The sequence below is a fragment of the Botryllus schlosseri genome, chromosome 3 (genome assembly GCF_051294905.1).
Source record: "Botryllus schlosseri isolate E-star chromosome 3, Bs_hap1, whole genome shotgun sequence".
Lineage (NCBI taxonomy): Eukaryota > Metazoa > Chordata > Ascidiacea > Stolidobranchia > Styelidae > Botryllus > Botryllus schlosseri.
In genome coordinates this window covers 6,384,710-6,406,524 of record NC_137238.1, presented here as the reverse complement: position 1 = coordinate 6,406,524, position 21,815 = coordinate 6,384,710, and the positions used below count along the sequence as shown (strand labels likewise).

At 40.2% G+C, this 21,815-nt stretch overlaps 1 protein-coding gene across 1 annotated transcript; it reads left to right on the top strand.

The window, feature by feature from the left end:
• Positions 1-794: 794 nt before the first annotated feature.
• LOC145436582 (cytochrome P450 3A11-like) lies at positions 795-19,494 on the top strand. Its single transcript, XM_080313961.1, has 13 exons — positions 795-939; positions 2,143-2,248; positions 8,066-8,118; positions 9,383-9,479; positions 10,027-10,241; positions 11,308-11,462; positions 13,186-13,316; positions 14,246-14,327; positions 14,524-14,684; positions 16,058-16,146; positions 16,206-16,343; positions 17,435-17,591; positions 19,231-19,494. The coding sequence occupies exons 1-13, from the start codon at positions 869-871 to the stop codon at positions 19,315-19,317; spliced, it is 1,542 nt and encodes a 513-aa protein (XP_080170087.1). The 5' UTR covers positions 795-868; the 3' UTR covers positions 19,318-19,494.
• Positions 19,495-21,815: the final 2,321 nt, after the last annotated feature.

Sequence of the window (21,815 nt, the reverse complement as noted above, 5' to 3'; positions counted from 1 at the left end):
TATCAGACTTACCGAGAACATTATGTGACGGTGCGTCGGCACTCGTAGCCTGTAAACTTATCAGTAAAATCTCACTGTGGAGCCTCTGCAAATTAACCTAATACAGAGGATCTATATTTGTAAGGCTCTGAGTAAACAACTTAATCGTTTCAATGCTACGTTCTATTTCGGAAATGTATGATCATGCCCATTGTCCACATCACAGCCGTGGAAGATCTGACAGCAATACTATATTAAGTATTCAGCTGAATATTTCGAAGCCGGTGTTGCAACACTGATGCATCATCGCGATATCGTAATATACTACGTGTTCAATGAGCTTTCGTAGTAATTATGAGAAAGTGATTGCTAGTCACTTTGAGCAACTGTTCGATACCGAAGGGTAATATTTAAGATTGATTTGAACTTACAGTACGAGTGTTACTCTCTCCGAAAACGACAACCGTCGTTCACGATGATATCAAATTCCAGTCAATGGGAGACCAGCGTGCAGAAGATTGACAGAGGAGATATTGCTTGACCGCATCTTCAACGATTGAGCGAGAACAATTTGAAATACGTTTAAACAGCGCTCGTTGAGTTCAGTATTATACTGTTATTAATAGCAGTAGTCCTAGGTGTCCGAGATGGCTGCTAGGTTGATGGAGGTAGATTGTCGTTTCAAGCTCATCCTCTCTGTTCATGACACCGCATTGTGTCTTTCGTACCGCGTTTTACATTGTGTGAGCGGATGTAAATGATGAAACCTCAGATTATAACATAGTATATCATAACTCGACCTCGAGCTTTGAATATTGTTAATATGGTATCTTCTACAGACTTATCGGGGCAACCTAAATAATTAGTTCAATCATAATATCTACCGATCATGTGGACTCCTTTAGATCTATTTTCGCTCGAGACGTGGGCGCTGCTCGGCAGTATTGTGGCGCTTGCCTGGTGAGTGGTAGCATCTTTGATGTCATTGCCTGTTGGACTATGCAAAATCACGTGCCTGAGTGGTTCGATTCTGATTCGAGAATCAGGCTTCGAGCCGAGTCGAATATTCGAAAACAAGTCAATATGAGGTCATGGCATTATGGAAGATGTAGGAGGTTGAAATATATGTGCCTTATATACATACGATCACGAAGAATTTAATGCCGCATTAAAGTGGGTAGGCACGATTGCGCAGATAGCATTTCCACCAACGCGTATGGCTTTGTACTAACTACATGTTTCAGATGGGTCTTTGTTTAAAACATATTTTTTTAAGCCATGACTTTACGAATATTCATTTGTGCCGTCATAGTGGGTTGACATTAACAATTGAAAATACAGGATAAATATCGCTCCTTTGATGAAATAGGCTTCCAAGCCCTGTTATATACGGACCAAAGATATCTTTAACCAGGACTACATCGCCATGCAGCATTTTTACGGTCGGCGGTCATCATCATCAGAACATTCATTCCGTACCAATGATCTACATCTGCGTACTATTATAGCTGCCGAACCGACTATTTCGAAGGTTCCAACCATCCCACATCGTATAGGCTACTTATATCGGGTATGGTATTCGTCCGTAGGCTCATACAACATGTTTCTTTTGGAAATTATTCACACAATTATGGCGTAATCATACAACTTAATAAAAAACACAATTTTGTTTAAAAAAAGTTTTTGTTAAAAACATGTTTTTAAAAAAGTGTTTTAAACAACCGTTTGTTTTAAATACAACCCTACTTCCACAGCGCAAAAATACCATCGAAACTACAATTGTCGATAAATTATTTCTTAGTGGCAATGAGCGTATAATTTCATTACTCAGAAAAATCCCTTCCCACGATACTCAACTAGAATCACTGGAATTAATACTCGATTTACATTCGAGTACTCAATCATTTTTCCGATCTGTAAGTGCGAGCCTTTACTAAACCGTTGAGTATCACATATGATGCAACGAATCGTACACCAATTAGTGAGCTTTCTTGTTATAAAATATTCTACTTGGCGAAGCTAGCTACTAATGTATTCCCGTTTACGTTTCTGATAGAGTAACCGGTCTATCTCGCAGCGGACTTAGAAAAACGCATTGTTGATTGCATTCTCCTGCGGATGGAAACCTTATTATCTGTGTTAAGAAATGCTATCGAATTCCAGGTATTATGTTCACCGAAAGTGGCAATATCACAAGGAACTCAACATACCTCACGATCCACCATCGCTACTCCAGCTCGGGGACCTCCGTAAACAGTTTGACAAAGACGTAACTACTGTAGGCTACCTTGTACACTAAACGAAAGTCGTGTTTCACGCCGATTTCCAACATAATGCGGGTACAAATCAAACCACCGATACCCTTTCTAAGGACAGCTTTTGCATTCATACCCTTTCCAGCTGTTGAAAACCCGGTCAGGTATACACCAATCCATAAGAAGTTGTTTCACATTCCAGTGTTGGGATGGCACGAGTCACCTTTTTCGTATGACTTGACTTGACTCGAGTCACTTTGCTAAAATGACTTGACTTGACTTCACTCGGCGTATCAGAAATGTGGATTGACTCGTGACTCGGAGCAAAATTTCACGAGTCAATTTCAAGTCATCAAGTAATCGGTGTCGATAAAAATCTGTAACTTGCGTATGTTTGGATTTTCGCGAAACGCTGGTGTAACCCATGCGAGCGACCAATGATTTATTGATCGTGCGTTTTACTGAGCCTCAATTGTTCTCTCAGAAATAAATTGACCGCAAACGAAGGGATCGAAGCTTATGGCTTCGGTTGTCGTAAACTAGTTGTAAAGTAATTGAATGGCAAAATGTCTATTTCTGTTCTCACCTAGACCAAACCTCTTGTTTTATTGAAATTGAATTAGAATATAGTTTATATAGTCCCCAACCATTGGCGCATGCTCGAATTGTATCATATCAATTTGTAAATGGGTAATGTATTGCGTGTTATCAATTCGTTCTCAATCAATTCTATATTTTGTATTTTGGCTGGTAACTATCAACTGAGGCCATGTAATTATTTACGTAGTTTACCATTTCTACATATATGTGAGCGACACAGCGCCTTCTTGCGTGTATATTCAACTCTATATATTCGTTTAGCGCAGTGGTTCTTAACCTTGCCTCCAGCGCCCCTTGGGGGGCGCTGGCGATTTTGAAGGGGCGGAAACGCTCAGGTGGCGATATGAGGGGCGCTGGGCTCAGGGGGGCGGTATGGGGGGCGCTGGCGAAAAATGGCTCCGCAGTCGATGATGTGGTGGTAGGACATATCATTGATGAGTATTCAGAGCAAATCAACACCGAAAACTTCGTTATATATAGCCTACAAAAGACATATAGCTTGAATTGTCCATGGGCACCTAAATGACTGGCACCGAATGTTCCTGTCTGGCAATCTGGACTCCAGAAGACCAATTCCATCTGGCAGGGAAAAATTATAGGCCAGTGAAGAAATACCAATTTGAAATCGTGTGCGTCATGCCAATGGGTTCGCCCGCCCGAATATGTTGAATTAATAGTTACGGGCCCTGCAGTTTCCAAGACACCTCACAATGTTCGCTTTAAGTTTTGAGGAGTCTACGCACACTCAACAACTCACTACGCTGACCCTTGGACAACAGTACGTAACGATTAAAAAAGGTCATAACTTCGGATTTGTTGTGCGCAACGTAGATTTTCTGTGCGCGCAGTCAGCACTGCGCACGCGCGCAGCTTAGAGGGAACGTTGCACCTCACCCAGCTCTACCGGTAAATCGGGTAACGTGAGCAGAGAGGAAAAGAAATTGATAGCAATATATATGCAATTCTCGATCTTACTGACCGATTTTATCATGAATTATCGAAAGTTTTCGCGCTTCGCACTGTCTCGATCGCTAAACAGTACAGCTGATTCCGTGGCAAAAGCGAACAACGTGATGGGGGCGGTCGGTTTATCACCCTATGGGAGCCCAAGACCCAAGTTCTTATTTTTTGGGGAGGCTGACAAAGTGCCGTTTCGTTCCTGCCAACAGGTATACGCCCGAAAATGTATAATTATTATTGAGGGCCGGGTCCTACCTTTACAATTACACATCACTCAGCTCTACCGGTAAATCTGTTTACGTGGGCAGGGAGAGGATAAAATTTGATCTCAATATGCATGCAATTCCCGATCATATTGACCAATTCCATCATTAATAAGTGAATTTGTTAGCGCTTCGCGCGTCTAGGCGAGAATAGCTGGCTTTGGAAAGTGATACCCAATGTAGATGACTAGTATCAGCAAATACGGATAGCCGAAGGGGGGTCTGGGGGCGAAGCCCAACGGAAGTTTGGTTTATCACCCGATGGGGGGCCCAAGACCAACGTTTTTTTTTTTTTGGGGGGGGGGGTGACGAAGTGCTGTTACGGCCTTGGTAACGAATTAATTGTACCTACTGGCACGCCCGAATATGTTTAATTATTAATTACGTGCCCTTTATTTTCCCATACAACAGCTCACTCAGCGCTACTGGTAAATCTGATTACGTGGGCTGAGAGAATAATAAGTTTATAGCGACTTATATATGAAATTACCACCTATTCATTCACGCATTATAAAAAATGTTGGTACCTAGCGCGACCAGGCTACACAAACTTTGCTGACCATCGAAATCACGCTATAGTCCCTGGGGAGAAGCCCTCAGAAGTTTGGTTTATCACGCTATGGGCAAGCAAGGCAATCGTTTTTAGGGGGGTTGACGAAGTGCTGTTACGGCCCCCCTCTTACTCATTGTCTATATTACATTCCTTACAATATGAGGTTGGGGGGCGCTGGAGCGACGATAGTTTTTGAAAGGGGCGCTGGAGGAAAAAAGGTTAAGAACCACTGGTTTAGCGGTTCATAATCAATCACCACTCATATGTATTTCAGACAGCTAGCAAAGTGCAATGAAGTAATCATGCCTCATACTTCGAACAGGCAACCTGACTTGAATTGTGACTTGACTCGTGACTTGACTTGACTGGACTCGAGTCACCTCCAAAAATCGAGTGACTTGACTTGACTCCAGTCACCTTTGAAAATCAATTGACTTGACTTGACTCGAGTCAAAATGTGCAATGACTCGAAATGACTCGTGACTCGAAGGTAGTGACTTGATCCCAACACTTTCACATTCATGGAGTGCGATGGGGTTTGGGTTATTTGTACCACTCCAAGAAGGCGGATATGGGTTCGCGTACATATCAAACTATATAGCGAGTTCAATTGATGCGACAATCTATTGATTTAATACGCATCCCATAGACCAGGGACGGGCAACATACGGCCCGCGACGTGATTTTGAGCGGCCCACACACAGTTTTCGGTGGTTTTAAATGATAATATGGCCGGCTGTCACAGTCTTCTGCAACTCTCCACTACTTGTTTACTGTATCAAATTATGGTGACTGTATAATTTAGGGATGGTGTGAACGTGAGGTTCACGTTCGGGTTCTGTGTGTGAACCTCGGAAAATTTGAGGTTGGCGTGCACAACAGAACCTTGGTAGGTTCTACTCTGTGAACCTTATTGATATATTGCATTTTTCACTCCATTATAACATCTTTGGTTCAGATTTATTGCATTTCAACTGCGGGCCACTCCATGCATGGCGCTGGCAGCATAAACAATCAACACTAAACGAGCATATGCACCTTGACAATCACAAAAATTTTACTGGCATTGTCACAAAAGTTCGCTCGAAATATCCAGCTTTCCGTCTGTGAATATTTAGTGACTTTTTGCTGTGAGCTTGACCCGCAATCGCATAACACCAAGAGCGAAATACACTGCATGTATACTGTATAGTCAGCGAATAATGCTTATTAAACCAATCAATGAGTTGATATCGTTTTATCATGTAAAGATCTAGCCGGCGTACGGGCTCAATCTTGATTTCATATGTAAACTGTATTATATAAACCAAATTCCAAATCCATGCGATTTGGGTATTGCCTACTGTTGTATAACTTTTAAAACGTCAATATATATTTCAGCACTGGGCCATTATGTGGCCCCAGTCGTCGCTAGGTATCGTGAATACAGTACATATATTGTATAATACATTAATGTAGGTAATTATTTAATTGAAATAAAGGGTTGAATTTATTAATGTAACGTCACGTGACGTCATGGGGTTCACGTTCGCGTTCACACAGAAACTTTCGAAAAGGTTCGCGTTCACACGAACCTGAACCTTTCAGAGGTTCGCACCATCCCTATGTTATTCTTTCATGCATTTTCGGATACAAGTAGTAGTGATTGTTAGTTATTCCTTAGTTCTTCGTTTTCGTTGTGTCCGATATGCAGCCTGAGTTCAAAGAACCTGTACACTACAGTGTACGCAAATTTGTTCGACCACAGATGTCTCATTGACTTCAATAGCTATTGAAGCACATTACGTTAATAACTTCAAACTTCATTGGATACTTTCTTTGGTCTCTATGCCTCCAACTTTAAACATTAAATACGATTGATCGTCGTATAGGTGGATAAATACGCGTTTAATGTATCCATTCAGGAATCCAACCCGCCACGTCCTTCTTTTTCCTATACATCCGGCCCGCCGACTGAAGAAGTTGCCCGCCCCTGCCATAGACTCATTTGATACTACGCGTGTGCAAGACGTCAATGTTATATTGTTTACTGAGCTATTTTTTTTTACAATCTCAAATAGTTAAGTGACCACTGACCAGCTACATTGCTTGTGATAACCATGATACTTTGGTAATGGGAAATGTTATGAATGAACAGTGAATAATGTGCGGTGAATACGGTTTTCGCACTGTGCAATAACACTCTGACACAGCCCTTAATAAAATCATCCGATGAACCTTGTTCATAAGCGTAATCGCGAGTGGAGGGATTCATCCACGAATTCAATCTTGCCCATCTTATAGTATTGGTGATAATTAGGGCCATTTAAAGTCATTAAAGTCATATTTTTTTATATGCATCAGTAAGTCGTGAAATCAATTTTAACGCGAAAACCACGTCCCTATGGGGTATATTAGGAAAATTATAAAGTCATATAAAGTCATATTTTCCTGGTTAGGTCATATTTGAGTTATAAAGTCATATTGTTGTATACTTTGAATAAAAAGTGCCAATTTAAGCGGTGAAGCAATTAAGCACTAAGAAGGTAAGGCAATTTCTGATGTAAAGAAGGCAAGCTGTAAGGTTAGCCTACATAACGCTACAGTCACAGACCTATGAGGTCACACATTGCATTATGAGGTCACACATTGCATTGTGTTGCTACACAATCTGTTTACTTCTGTGTACTGAAGTAGGACGTTGGAAGTTCAGTCAGTGAGTAGACAGGCTGAAAAGCTCTACCATGGTCTACTTCTATGCAAATACATTTGGATTTGAATAAAATAGTATTTACGGTGGTCACCACTATGATAAATAATTGAAGAATTGGTCACCGAAATATGCCTCCACTTCAACAATATTTCAAACTTGATACAGAAAATGGAGAGGCTAATGCTGATCTAAATGCCCTTGATTTCAGAAAAGATCCGCTTGAGCTCAAAAATTACATTAAGAAGCGATTGGACAAAAATGATGTGAAACAAATTATGGAGCTATACAAAGGCAAGACATTTCACCAGCGCTGAATGCAAAACTGCGGAAGTGTCAACCCACACCAGCGTCTGTGGAGCGCTCATTTTCCTCACTTAAGTGATTTTACGTCCAAATTATTACTTTAAAGACTCCAACATTCCACACTACATGAAACTGTACTACAACAGTGGTTTAAAATAAAAATGGATGCGTATTACTGTTATGTTGTGTATGTTTTACTCGTCAGTTCCATGAGTGACGCTGGTTACATGTAAAATTACACTATTTTCACATAAAGTCATACTTTGCATAAAATAAAGTCATATAATTGATTTTTTACGGTCATATAAAAATGGCCCTAGTGATAATGTAGAATATTAGATCATGTCTCTTCGCCTCTCTACATTCTGAGCCGAAGCCGTAGAATCCACGGTGTTGATTACTAGGCTACCTCATCTAGCTAGATTTAGAACGAACTAATAATTACTATATGTCCTTGCAGACGGGGTTTGAATACGATAATCAGATGAAGAAGAAGCATGGACCAATTTGGGGGTAGGATGCTCCCATATCTTCCTATAATTATTAGCTTTCATTCTTTTTCCGGGCCATTTAATGAAGACGATTGCTCATTTATTATATGAATCAGTAGAAATATCTCATCTTGTCCAAAGACAAACCCAAATCAAGCTTAGATCTGATTTTCTAAAAATTTCAATTAAAATTTCAACGAAATGTTAGTAGAACTAGTCATATCCTAACGTAGCCGTTCGGTCGTAGTCCTTGCTATCTGACTGAATGCGGCTAAGTTACTTCCGGTTCGACTGGACCCAGAAACACATTGTATATCCGGCGGATATATTACAACGAAGGCAGGTACAATTACTACATCAATACTTCCAGTCCAATCCAAGACTTAACACAGTAACAACTCCATACAAAGACAACCAGATTCCAACTCCATATAAAGACCAAGTCCAATACACTTCCTCTTTTACAATCCCGCATGCTACCTTGCGCATGACTGGTCTTGCAACCAGATAGTCCGGAGTCAATATGGCTCCGTAACCGAGCGGTTACACTAAACCAGTGGTTTTCAAAATTTACTAATATGCCTAACCCATGCGCTATAATCTTCAAGCCTTCGGCATATCCAAATTTTTTGCCTGGTGACAAAAATAAAAATCTACCAACTACACATATCTAATACGTGACTATATATTGTATGAAATACTGATGCGCAAAACGAACTGTGCATCAACAACAGTGTAAAAAAGAACAAAACTATTAAAAAGTGATTTTGCACAACATACAAAGATATCATAATGAATGTTTATTGTCTTCTGCTGTACGAACAGGCTATGTGTATTGACCTGCCGCAAACCCCTGAGACTGTTTCAGCGAACCCATGGGGTCGGCAGCTACGGAATAAAAATGAAGAAAATTGGCCTTGCGTAAAAGACCATAGTAGTCGACGAACACCATGATTACCATGATTACCACCAAACAACAACCACACTCAAATAAAATGCTGCGTAAATGTTTTGTTGCCTGTTGAACGATATCATCATCGAACTGTCGGAATCCTATGCGGCCCATATTTAGCAGTTAACACCTAAAAGATGACCCGGAAGACTGACGTGACTGTGAGATGTATTTTCTGGTTATGTAGGTTATAATGTGATGCATACGTTGCCCATTTCTATAGACGAAGTACCTCGGTACTCACTCCATCGAAGAGACAGATGTGCATGGCAGGAGTGGTCTATATTTTAGGATTTAGAGATGGTGAATTACAACAAATGCCTTTCAATTTCAGATCTTATACATTTCTCCGACCCAGTATAACTATCCACGATCCGGATATGCTGAGGCAGATATTTATCAAAGAATTTCATACTTTCCCGGTCAGACAGGTAACAAGATTTGAATAGATTATAGCTTAACAACAGCTTTCAGTGCTCAGATAGTCGTTTGACAAAAACACACCGCCGGATATGAAATGGAAAAATTGTCGTCAAGGAAATTATACTTCAAAGTGTATCCACTACATATGCAAATTTAGGTTGCCAAAATCTTTTAACTGTAATCAGAGTGTGGTGCTAACCATTACCATATGTGCCTTTACAACTTGGGGCCACTCATAATTAAATTGTATATCTACGAAAGTGGTTTCCAATTGGTCGCGACCCATTCTCGTTTTGAAAATGTTCCGTGACGGACGTCTAATTTTGGTAAGGTGTACATTAAAAACTGGTCTGAGCCTATTTGGGGGCTAGCTACTAACGTAATGAAAGCTCCACATCTTTGTGGTCGCAGAAAAAAGGCAAACGACCCATGGGGTCGTATCCCCAGGTGGGGGACCCCTGCGCTATGGGATTGTCTATTTGTGAAATTGGCAGCTATACCATAATACAATGAAAGATCTTGCATCACATATCGAGATAACATACTATACTCTAGAGACAACTCACCAAGATAAGCGGAAAAGAGCTCAATGAAGGCCTCACGGCTGTTGAGGGTAGTCAATGGAAGCGCATTCGATCTTCGCTCACTCCTACATTCTCAACTTCAAAGCTCAAACAAATGGTTTACATCATGGACAGATGTGCAAACAACGCAATTGCGTCTTTGGACCGCAAGATCAAATCCAGTGACGGGGTCTTCAACTCGAAAACGTGAGTACAAAAATTGCGCCCCAACAACGCAAAGTATAGTCATATGCGGGAGAGGATTCGATGGGACCACGATGGGGCGGCCCCGGGATGCTTAGAAACTGACGGTTCTAGCCAATTTTCGACTGTCGTTTTGCTTTGTATTGTGGACTATACAGACATATTGTAATATCATATCTGTCGTTATAAAATCAAATCCAAAGAATGTTACAGTTTAACTAAATAGGCTAAGCCAGTGGTTCCCAACTTTTATCGACTCATCGCCCCCTTATCAAGCTCGACAGAAGTTTTCGCCTCCCGTATTTTCGGAACCGAAAAAGAGGACATTTAATCGAGGAATTTTATACAGCTTAACTCTGATCGCCTATTAGTTGAATATAGACGTTCTTACATTTGCGGCTGATCTGAGTAGTGTCTGCGCTAAGCACCTGGGAACATCAAGCCTTATGCATTTTCATAACGGTTTCCGACATTTGAGCATGCGACACTAGGAATAACGACCGTTTTGATTGCGTCATTTTTTCATGTGACTCGATTACCTAAAAACTTATAATATACCTTATCCCCAATTCTAACTTCAAATCGTATGCGCAATTGTTGAATGCTCAAGTGTCACATGATCAGACGTCCATGTAGGCTACCCTTCGTTGTTGTTGTTATTGTTGTTGTTTATTAAACAGCAAGATTTGGCGCTTTTCGCTCAGGGGCTCTTGCACCGCGGCCCGTGACATTGTATGCTTATGAAATTATGAAAAAATACAAGCATGAAATTGAAATACTCAGGTCATAAAAGGCGGTCACACGATGATACAAGCCAAATTTTAGAATAACATAATACACTCGGTTGCACGATAAAACAAATTCAACGACAATTGGAGATATGCGAGAATCGATGAGCAAATCGGGAATACAAAATTCACTTGAAATTGGGCACATTTATCGATAGTAAATCTGCGATGAAAATGATATTTTGGACAACTAATTAAAAATGAGCCACGGTTACGGTGTACCCTTCATAATATCTAATATAGTGATCCGTAATTAACATGTACTTGCTTTCTTCTTCCAGGATATTCTCCCGGCTCTCCCTCGATATCATTTGTTCATCAGCGTTCAGCACAGAAGTCAACTCGCAAGACGATTCCGTGAAGGAACCGGAAATCGCGAAGCAAGCGAAAAACTTGTTTTCCGGATCTTTATTCAGTCCTTTGCTCGTACTGTGCTGTGAGTATATATTCAGGCCGCTACGCGGTGTCGGAGTTTACAACACCAAATTGTCCTCGCTATACTATCCATCCAGCCAAGAACAAAGTACGCACAAGGCTTCACAACGAAACGGGTCGCCATTGGTATTAAAAAAACTTACAGCTTCGAGGTTGTGATACACGAGTTATACCATGTCATAGATATGTCTTTTTCACTCCTGAAGGATGAATATAGGCTTATATATGATTACTACGGATGGTGTGAACCTCTGAATGGTTCAGGTTCGTGTGAACGCGAACCTTTTTGATAGGTTCTGTGTGAACGCGAACGTGAACCTCATGACATCACGTGACGTCACGTCATATTGCTTATTCCAACCCTACATTTCAGTGAAGTGATAGCCTATATTAATGTACACTTGTACACATTGTACACGATACCTAGCGACGAATCGGCCTACATAAATGTCACAATGCTGAAGTACATATTGACGTTTAAAACGTCGCCAAATGTATCAACTGGGGCAATCACATGATATATTACTCCCATAAAAACAATATCATCCGTCGCTTTGCCAACAATTTCGACGAGGAATTGCAAGGGAATATAAGCTTACGCCTTAACGGTCTAGGCCAGACCGAACAATGTATTCGGAGTCATGTTGATATTGAGCAGAGTGTATAACGGGTTTCTATAGGATACTTGCTACTGATATTACCCCATTAACAAGTTATGCAGCAGTAGCCAACACCCCATTCGCACTGATTTGGTTTTTATGATACAATAAACACATGAAATCAAGATTGACTCCGTACGCCTGCTTGATTTTTTACATCAGACAACGATATCAATTGCGTTGATTGGTTGAATATTGAATAATCATCATTTGTTGACTATATACCTACAATATATGTAGTGTATGTCGCTCTAGGTGTTGTGTTATTGCGAGACAAGCTCACAGCAGAGAGTCACTAAATATTCGAGCAAACTTTTGTAACAAACCAAGTATAATCGTTGAGATTGTCAAGGTGCATGCTCGATTACTGTTGATTTTTTATGCTCCCAGCGCCATTGATATAGTGGCCCGCAGTTGAAATGCAATAAATTTAATCAAAGATGTTATAATGAAGCAAAAATTTGAAAAAGGTTCACAGTGCAGAACCTACCAAGGTTCGTTTGTGAACGCGAACCTCTAAATTTCTGAGGTTCACATACTGAACGCGAACGTGAACCTCACGTTCACACCATCCCTAATGATTACTGAACACATCCAACGACGCACTTTGAGGAATCGCATATTTTATGTTTACCTAACACACTCATTTAGGCATGGTTTTCATTAAATGTTATTTAACAATGGGCTAAATTATGCATGACTGAGTTATGAAATCATTGAGATAAGAGCCGCGGAGCGGACTAGTAATTATCTATATTTTACGCACTGCTTTCGTTCTATAGACTAAACTTCCGTATGACAGTAACTACACATGGCAGTGCCAACTGCTCCAAAGGGTCGACCCGATGCCAATCACGCAGTCGCTATGATCTTTCCACTGCATGATTCAGCTGTCAGAAAACCGCCGCGTTTGGTAGTTCACCTTTCGGGATGTCAAACTGTTATGACGCGTCATCCTCCGTGAAAACACTTATTTACATACCAAGACTGGCTTACACAACACCGGATTAGATCATTGCATATTCTCAGTATGTATTTAGAAGCGAATTGTTATTTCTTTTTCAGTTATCTTCCCGCCGTTTGAGAAGGTGATTGAATATTTCAATATTTCCTTATTCGGAAAAGGGTCGGTCGGATACTTCAAAGCGCTGACTAATCACGTTATCGGCGCTCGGCAGTCAGATTCAGAAATGAAGGTGTGTACGTCAAAGATGGTTACGCTGCCCGCACTATCAAAGTTGCTTCAAAACTCGCACACTATACAATAACACGTGTCCAGTAAAAATGGCGACGGTACCGAATTATAATATAGGTCAAATGGAAGATATTCAATGATTCCATGGGCATGACTTCGGCGAAACAGCTAACTTAGGATCAAATACATGGGAGCTCGGTGCTCCTCGAAGTTGACCCGCCGCTCTCTCTCGTTTTCAACGTAGATAAAAAGGCAATAGGCGTTAAGATGTCTTGAGCTTCGAACCGTCCCAACAGAGTCGCTCGGAGACAGCTCAATCCGGACTACCAGCTACCACTACTAACAAAATCTGTACAAACATTTCACGAAATCGATACGTATTTCGACTTTTAAAAGCGGAGTCCTATCCGTAAATAATTCTGCTTTTCAGCAATATGTATTCGGTGCTATTTTTTCAATGTCACAAATTCCGAAGCGAGTATCTCTAAAGGTATATCTTGCTCCACTCAGTAACAGGAAAGAGAGTCAGGGTCATTGCCGGACTGCGTATTTATGATTGTTGCTACTGACGTATAGCATAACCCCCGAACTTAATCCAGAACTGGTTTTTTTCTTGAGCTGTTACCAAATATATCATCAATTAAGGCCGACCGGATTTTCAACATGTCGGCAAGCCTTTTCATGGTGCCATTCTAATACGACTCAGCTCAGCGTCGACTTCATCAATTAAAAAGGCCTGCTTCTGTCTAATAAATTGCCCTTTTTAAATTTATCACTAATCAATTTATTTTGTTTGTCCCGTTTGTCATAATATCTTGTCAAAGACAATGTTGATATAGTCACCCCCCGGAAAACTTTCGTACTGTAGTAGGCTAGACCATGGACTGTAAAGCTGAAGTTCTTTTCAAAAGTGTTATATCCTGTATCTAGTCGAAGAGAGTGGATCTTATGCAACTTATGCTGAATGGAGAAATATCCGAAGAGAAAGCGAAGTCGAATACGGTTGAAAAGGGTACAAAGCTTTATTTTTCGTAACGAAATATTCATCGCAATAACATTTATACTTCGAAGCTTTTAACAAGAATATCCTGTACCTTCTCGCATTAAAAATATAGTAAGTGTCAAATCAGCGAAATATAGTTACTCGTTAGTATTTAGATTTTCATTATATAACCCACTACAATAAATGAAAATGTCGTTCACAACAGGCATGGACAGAAACGAAATTATCGGGAACTCGATACTTATGATCCTTGCCGGGTTTGAAAATACTGGAAACACCATGAGCTTCCTCGCTTACAGCCTTGCTCAGTATCCTGAAATTCAGAGAAAACTGCAAAAAGAAATCGACGAAACATATGAACGAAAAGTAACCATTTTATTCAATCTTGAATAGGTGTAGGCGCAATGAAACGAGTATTCGACCCAGAATCGGGTAATAATTGTAATGATTAGAGTCGAATGCATTGAGGAACGATTTTCGCGTATAAGATTACATGCGTTCCTTTCCACTATGGCTGTGTTTCTCAGCTTTTTTGTATTCGTGGATCCCCTTTGGACCGTCACGTAACCCCTTTGAACCCCTAAGTTTTAGTTCAAATTTAGCTCAATTTTAGTGTAACCGTCATCTGTATTGTTCAAATATTAACCGTAGGCTTGTGATAAAGAGCAACAGAGTGACTTTTCTTGCAATAAATAACATCATATGCTATTTTTGTAGAAATACAGAAAAGAGTTTTATGATTTCAAAATGAATTCTGTGGCTGCATTTCTTGAAATACGCGGCTTTGTCTTGAAAATCCTAGCCGTAGCTTTGATATGAACGAGTAACGAAAATCCATTTCCACAAAGATAGGTGGTAACGAATGTAATAATAAGGCGTAACGCTTCCGACGACATCTTTGGGTATCATCTCAACATATGGCCCCGATATTGAGAAACAGGTTTTTAATGAAGATATCTCGTTCGGTCTAGTAATTTCTATCTAGCAGGTCATATTGATGTTATTCTGTAATAGCGTTTATGTATATCACAGGAGAAAATGGATTTTTGCAAACAAATTTTTCCAAAAACCCGACAAAACATATCTAAAGAGCAATATGATTGGATCAGTAGAATATATTTCATCTCAGACAGCCATTCTATTTATGTGAGTCCTCAATTTTGAAGCGAAACTGACTAGTGATTTATCTAATTATCAACCATTTTTCAAATTTGGAGGTTCCACGGGGCACCTGAATATGCTATACGCAGACCCCCGGTTAAGAACTACGATACTAAGGGTTAATTTCCTAACATGAATTATAGTTTCGATACTATTTCCCCATCTTGGAAGCCTTGGAGTATCGCTTGGTTGTATCAGATAATCCCAAACCCGTTGTATAAAGCGTTAGTGGAAACGACAGTTCAATCGTAATCAACCTACAACATTGTCGAAAAGTGCAATAAAGTAATTATGGTGGAAGAATGTTAAATTGTCTTCAGTGTATTGCATAACTTGGAATATTTTCTTTGTGGTCGCATAACGGTCTGTATTTCAACTTTCCCCAACACTCGTCATGGTATGACGTCATAAAAAGTGGTCGTCGAATACGCGGCGCTAAGCCTTATACTCTATTCGAAATCGAGTCAGTCAGGTACTCGCATTTTACGCATCGATCCCTCCTATCGAATGCAGTAGAGAGCATCTTTGTCGTTATTGCTTCCTCTTCGGACGAGATTTAATACAGATTACTTTCTCAGGGGAAATTTGACTACGACAGTGTGAGTGAAATGAAATACCTCGATATGTGTGTCAACGAAACGCTTCGTCTCTACAATCCTACTCTGAGGTATTTCCGCTGATACAACCAGAATTGTAGGGTCAAAACGTTGGTCTTACTGTCTACAGGAACGCTCGTATCTGTGACAAGCAAATCACAATCAACGGCTTCACGATACCGAAAGGAATGCAGATCAACGTCCCGTCATTCGGTCTAGCTCACGATCCAGAGTATTGGGACGAGCCGGAACTCTTCAAACCAGACAGGTGACTCATTGTTGTCGGAAAAACAGGACAATGGGTTTTGGTGTATCCAAACGTTAACCGTCGCATAATCCAACTGTTTTCATGAAACTCAATCCAAAGATTATGTCCGTGCATCCACATACCCGATGTGTACCGATATACTGGTAATGTGCATTGGGCATGGAGGTATTGCAATTTGAAAAGTATTCACGAAGAATTGGAACTAAGCACTTTGTCCACATTCCTGACCAATAAGATAATACAAAGGAATATGAAGGATATTAGTCATCGTTCCTTATTTGCGCAAGGATTCCTACGTAGGTATATCTGAAAGCGAAAATACCTGGCTTTATAGACAGGGTTGGCATACGGTCTTCAGATATGTCCTTATTTTATTTTGAAGGGTGGTGACTAATAAAACTATATAGTCCTTATTTGTCGGATTTGACCTTATTTTTATTTGTGTGCTCATTTGTCCATATTTGCGGCATGGCTGTTTTTATTTTCGGCAATTAGGCCGTGACGACGACCAGACGAAAGCCCATATTTATTTTATTTTAGTCAACAGCTCACTTAAAGGGCGTGAACAGGTGACAAAATAAATGGCCAAGAATGTTTCCCTTTTTTGTATCCGGTTTACTATGTTCGCGATTTGTTTGGCTGTTCTTAGTTTTAACCTTAATCATAGACACTAACTTCTTCGAAATTAGAGTTGACACATCATGACGTAGGCTATACCGATTTATATATGTATTGCTGATTGGTAACGAAAATGTTTTTTCGGAGTCGTCGGTTGACGAAATGAATCTCTCTCTCTGTGTCTCCGTGCTAAAATGTACGATGTCGAGATAATCATAGCCACATTCCGATTGTTGTAGAAACCATAAACACTAATGAACTTCGCATCTGAATTGCTGTTAAAACAGTTCAATTCGTCCGACTAATATGTGCAACTTTTTAATACACTTCGATTCTCCTGGCTGATGCACTAACTACTAATCGAACCTTGCCTTACATAGTGTTTGTGAGATTCTAGTTCATCTCGATAGTTTTCGAAACAACAATATGTACAATGTATATGTGCAAGATTACACATCTACTGTACTTTATAGGATGGAAGACATGAGCCAGATCGACACTATGGTCTACCAGCCGTTCGGCGGAGGACCGCGAAATTGCATTGCGATGAGATTCGCCCTGATGGAAGTCAAGTTCAGCATTGCTAAACTGCTTCACCAGTTTAACTTGGAACCGACAGAGGATACCCCGGTAACGATATTCAATTTGACGCAGTGCAGAAACTCTTTGTATAGATATCATCGTGTATACCTGGAGTGTCAAACTCGACCTGCGTCGCGGGCAGGATTTAAACCTTCAGGTCGTGCGCGGACCACACCAGTCGAATAATTTCAAAATGTTACCTCGAAATTCATGGCCTTGTTTTTCACTTGAATACTTTATTATCAAGCGTTATATGATATTGCTGATCAAAAGGGGTTATATTCTAGCAACACCGTTATTCGCAAACAACGGAATTGGCACCAATACGGTGATTGACCCGTTGAACACAACTTTAAACCGCTAAAACTATCTCTATATTGGCGATGTCAGTTGGAATATTTCTATGCTTCCGTTGTTGTAGTCCTAATTTGTCGTTAGCCCTGCGTATGTGTTGTGAGGAATACAAGACATTAACCGTAAACGCGAACGTTAGAATTTGGCTCATTATCATTAAATCGCGATACGGTTTATTCTCTGGAGGCCGGGGAACATTTGAGTCAGCAGTGATACTGAATTGCGACCACGGATATTTGAATTATATTTTTGTGGAATATTCTATTCTCCATGTAACCTGTAACGGTTTCGCACTAGCTTTTTTGCTTCTCTGAATAACTATAGTTTTTGATGAATTTTTTGATAAACTCTGAATTCAGAGTGCAATTTTTGCCTTCTCGTCAATGTAATCGACATGTTCCTAATGGTGAGTAGACTGAAACTACAACACCACTGTCAGAATTTTGTCATGTAGCACATGAACATGCTTGATATTTACTGTCTTGATGGAATAAGTATTTCATACTAAAAGTCTCCACATTTGTTAGAAATATGCTGGATAATACAAACATTTTTCAATCGACTAAGAATTGCTTTGCGGGCCGGATGAAATCGTCTGGCGGATCGGATGCGACCCGCGGGCCGTATGTTTGACACCCATGGTTCATGCTCTATATACCTACTGATATTCTGATTATATACTGATATTCTGATATATACTGATGTTCCAAAATCACTTTAGAAAGATTATGCCGCGTCACTTCCGAAGATTGTATAGGACAGTCTACTAATTAAATAATGCATGATTTAGTCATTTTGCTATTCCCTTTCGAAAGACCTTTGGCAGCTATCTTTCAATTTGTCCAGATGGCAAAATCCACGAATGCGTTTTCAATAGCAACATAAGAAACGTTCCAGAATTTGTACATTGGGCTAATACCGTTCAATCGCGTTCAAATCAACACGATACAAGTCTTAAATGATTTATTTTGCAGCATGGAAACGCAACCTTCATATGTAACAAATGCTTATGCGTGACGATTTGTATGGGCATTTGACGTTATGTTCGATCGGGAGAAATTAATTAAAATTCGCCAATTGGAGTTCGTTATCAGGAAAATATATAGGCTAGTAACCTATTTTTGCTATGTAAAGTACTTATACGTAATAACGTCGTTGGGTACCTGAGAACAGCAAGACAACCAATAAACTAGATCCACTGGCCTCAGGACGTCCATATTAAAAGAGAAAGAAGCAGGTCGCAGATTCCCAACCATAGACCTGTGGAGAATCCTGTCCCGCTAGGATGACAGAATTAATGCTCACAATCATATCTCATTTTCTCGTCTTGCAGAAACCGCCTCTGAAGCTCGCATTTGGAGTCAGCGTTAGACCGGTAGTGGATTACAATCTTCGAGCTGTCCGGAGAAATCAGGAATAGGAACAGATGGTTACACTACTGTTTTTCTCGGAACTATCATGCTGAATGCGCAATATATGAATATAATACCGCTTCAATATGAAAAAATAATATCTCCTGGTTAATAGTTATGTTCTCTTTGTAGGTGTAGTATGTTTGAAGTAACGATGTTGAATAAAAAGAATTCTGTAGCGTAAATCCCGTGATTTGTTATAGAATATCTCCGTTAGTCTTGCTGGTGAAACTTGTTCGCATAAGCGTGGATGCAGTCATTTGAATTAGGACTGTTGTTAGATGCGGGTAAATAACGATCGCTGATGTAACATTGTCAAGTGGGACTGTAGTTCTTCGATGTCCCTTGAAATTGCAATAAGTAAATGATAATTCAGATCATGGGGCGCAGTCATAATCTTATATAGTTGCAAAATTACCCAGGAAATGAAGCTAGATCACATATTCATCGGAATCCCAAATACCAGAGGATTGATCGGGAGAGGGCGCCTTCTACATGTGATGTCGCTTCATTATGGGACCGAATCATGTGTTATTAATGTTACAACAGTTCAAACTGGCAGAACAACATAATGGCCGCTTAAAATGGAGATCGTTTTGGGAAGGAAAGAGTGATATGCAGGAGCGAGATTTTCGTGATCCGACTGAGCACATAAATGTAGCATCCCATCACTATAAATCGATCAGTGGTTTTTAACCACCAGTGCCGGTGTGCATCAACTTTTTCGCCCGTCCGCTAATAATTATTCGATTTAATCCTCAATTTCCAAATGTAAAAGGTTGAAGGCTGGTCCATTAATCAAAGAAATAATCCACAAAATTATAAAGTGATTTGGAAATTTGGAACGTAATTTAGAACGCTTTGTGACGTCATGCTGGATTCTGGCGACTTATGCCCTGTCACCGGACTTTCTCAACAAAATATGGCGAAATTCGGCAATAGAATTTGGCGACATTCGACAATATAACATTATCTAGCAGACACCGACGCCACATTTGTTTCAAAAGAAAACCCCATTTTGGGAATCCGTAATAAATACACATATACAAAATATTCAGATTCACAATATCGGAGTAAAATCAGGAAATATTTGTAAATTTATTGATAGTTGGTAGTTGGTTGATTAAAAAAAGGTTACCACTTTAATTGCATTACCGAATTACCCACTTTTCCGTTAATGTTATGGGGTTGAAAAAAGAGGACTTGGACGTTTTCCAAGGACACTTTTAAAAAGTATAAAAGAGGAATTATCCTCTTAAAAGAGGACGTATGGTAATCCCTACCCAAGATTCAAAAACCAGTTAGAAGTTTCAACACCACTTTACCTTGCAGAAACGTCAAGATCGCCATGGTTGATATGTACATGATCAAAAAAGCTGCAAATTTATTAACAAATTTACGCTTCAATTCGTTGTTTTGAGCTCCATACTCTTGTCGTGAATATGTTAAAAGGATTGACCTTGATGCTTAAAAGTGCACCTGTCCGCTATAGTTGAATAGGGTGAGTTCCACTGCTGTAAATTACATTGGTTGGTAAGGAGCGCCATGTGATAAATGTTAATATAGCCTCACCATTGTGCCATGCAGTCACTTGAGTTGCGTGAGTCGCTGAACTATAAATATCGTCGCCGACTTAAGTGTTGTGCTTTTTGTTTTGTTTCCCTGCATTCATGGTGTTTGTCGACGACTATGGCCATTTATACGAGGTCAATTTCCTTTATTTTTATTCGGTAGCTGTCGACTTGTAGCACAGCTAACTTCTGGCTTTTATAAGACACCGCTTACACGAATGAGATGGTGAAGAGGAGCTTAGATAAATTTCTCTAACACTTAAGTAGGAATTCTGGAGTCGACCTCGGTCGGACTCGAACCAGAAACCCATTGGTGTTGCAGATGCCATCTTGCCACTCAATCAAGTGGAAAGGAAAGAAAGAAAGGACGTAATTTATTTTTGTCCTTGATATATTTTGCGGCATATACACCGACCCGTGTTATTTATTCACACGAACTGCGCATATGCATACCATGAGTACATGATGTGCATATGCTGCTGGACAAGGAAGGTACAGATATAGCCTTGTACGGCTAAGTCATCAACCACCCCTCCCAGCTATGCCAACGCATGAGCGCCAAGCGGGGAAGTCATGGGTACGAGTGTTACTATCAGGTCTTTGATCTGACCCGGCCAGGAATAGAACCCACGACCTACCGATCAAGAAGCCGGATGCTTCACCATAACGTTATCTTCGTTGCTATGTCAGTGCTGTGTCGCGATAACAAAACGTAGTCTATGTCACCACTTGCAAATCCATGGTCCGTTGGTGAGCTATTTCAAGTGGGTCGAGAATCATTTCTAAATTTGACAGTTTTCTATGTAATATTATGTATAGGGCAGATTTTCGTCACAGTGTTGGCTGCCCAATTAAACTTGTGTTAAACGTGGGTCGCGAACTTAAAAGGATTGAGAAGAACTGCACATGTGCTGAATTCCTGCTTTTGATAGACT

Bases quoted from the DNA above. Each gene is read 5' to 3' on its own strand.
- LOC145436582 (XM_080313961.1), top strand. From the start codon at position 869: ATGTGGACTCCTTTAGATCTATTTTCGCTCGAGACGTGGGCGCTGCTC. The intron at 16,147-16,205 runs GTATTTCCGCTG...TACTGTCTACAG, and splicing joins CTCTACAATCCTACTCTGAG to GAACGCTCGTATCTGTGACA. The intron at 16,344-17,434 runs GTGACTCATTGT...TGTACTTTATAG, and splicing joins GAACTCTTCAAACCAGACAG to GATGGAAGACATGAGCCAGA.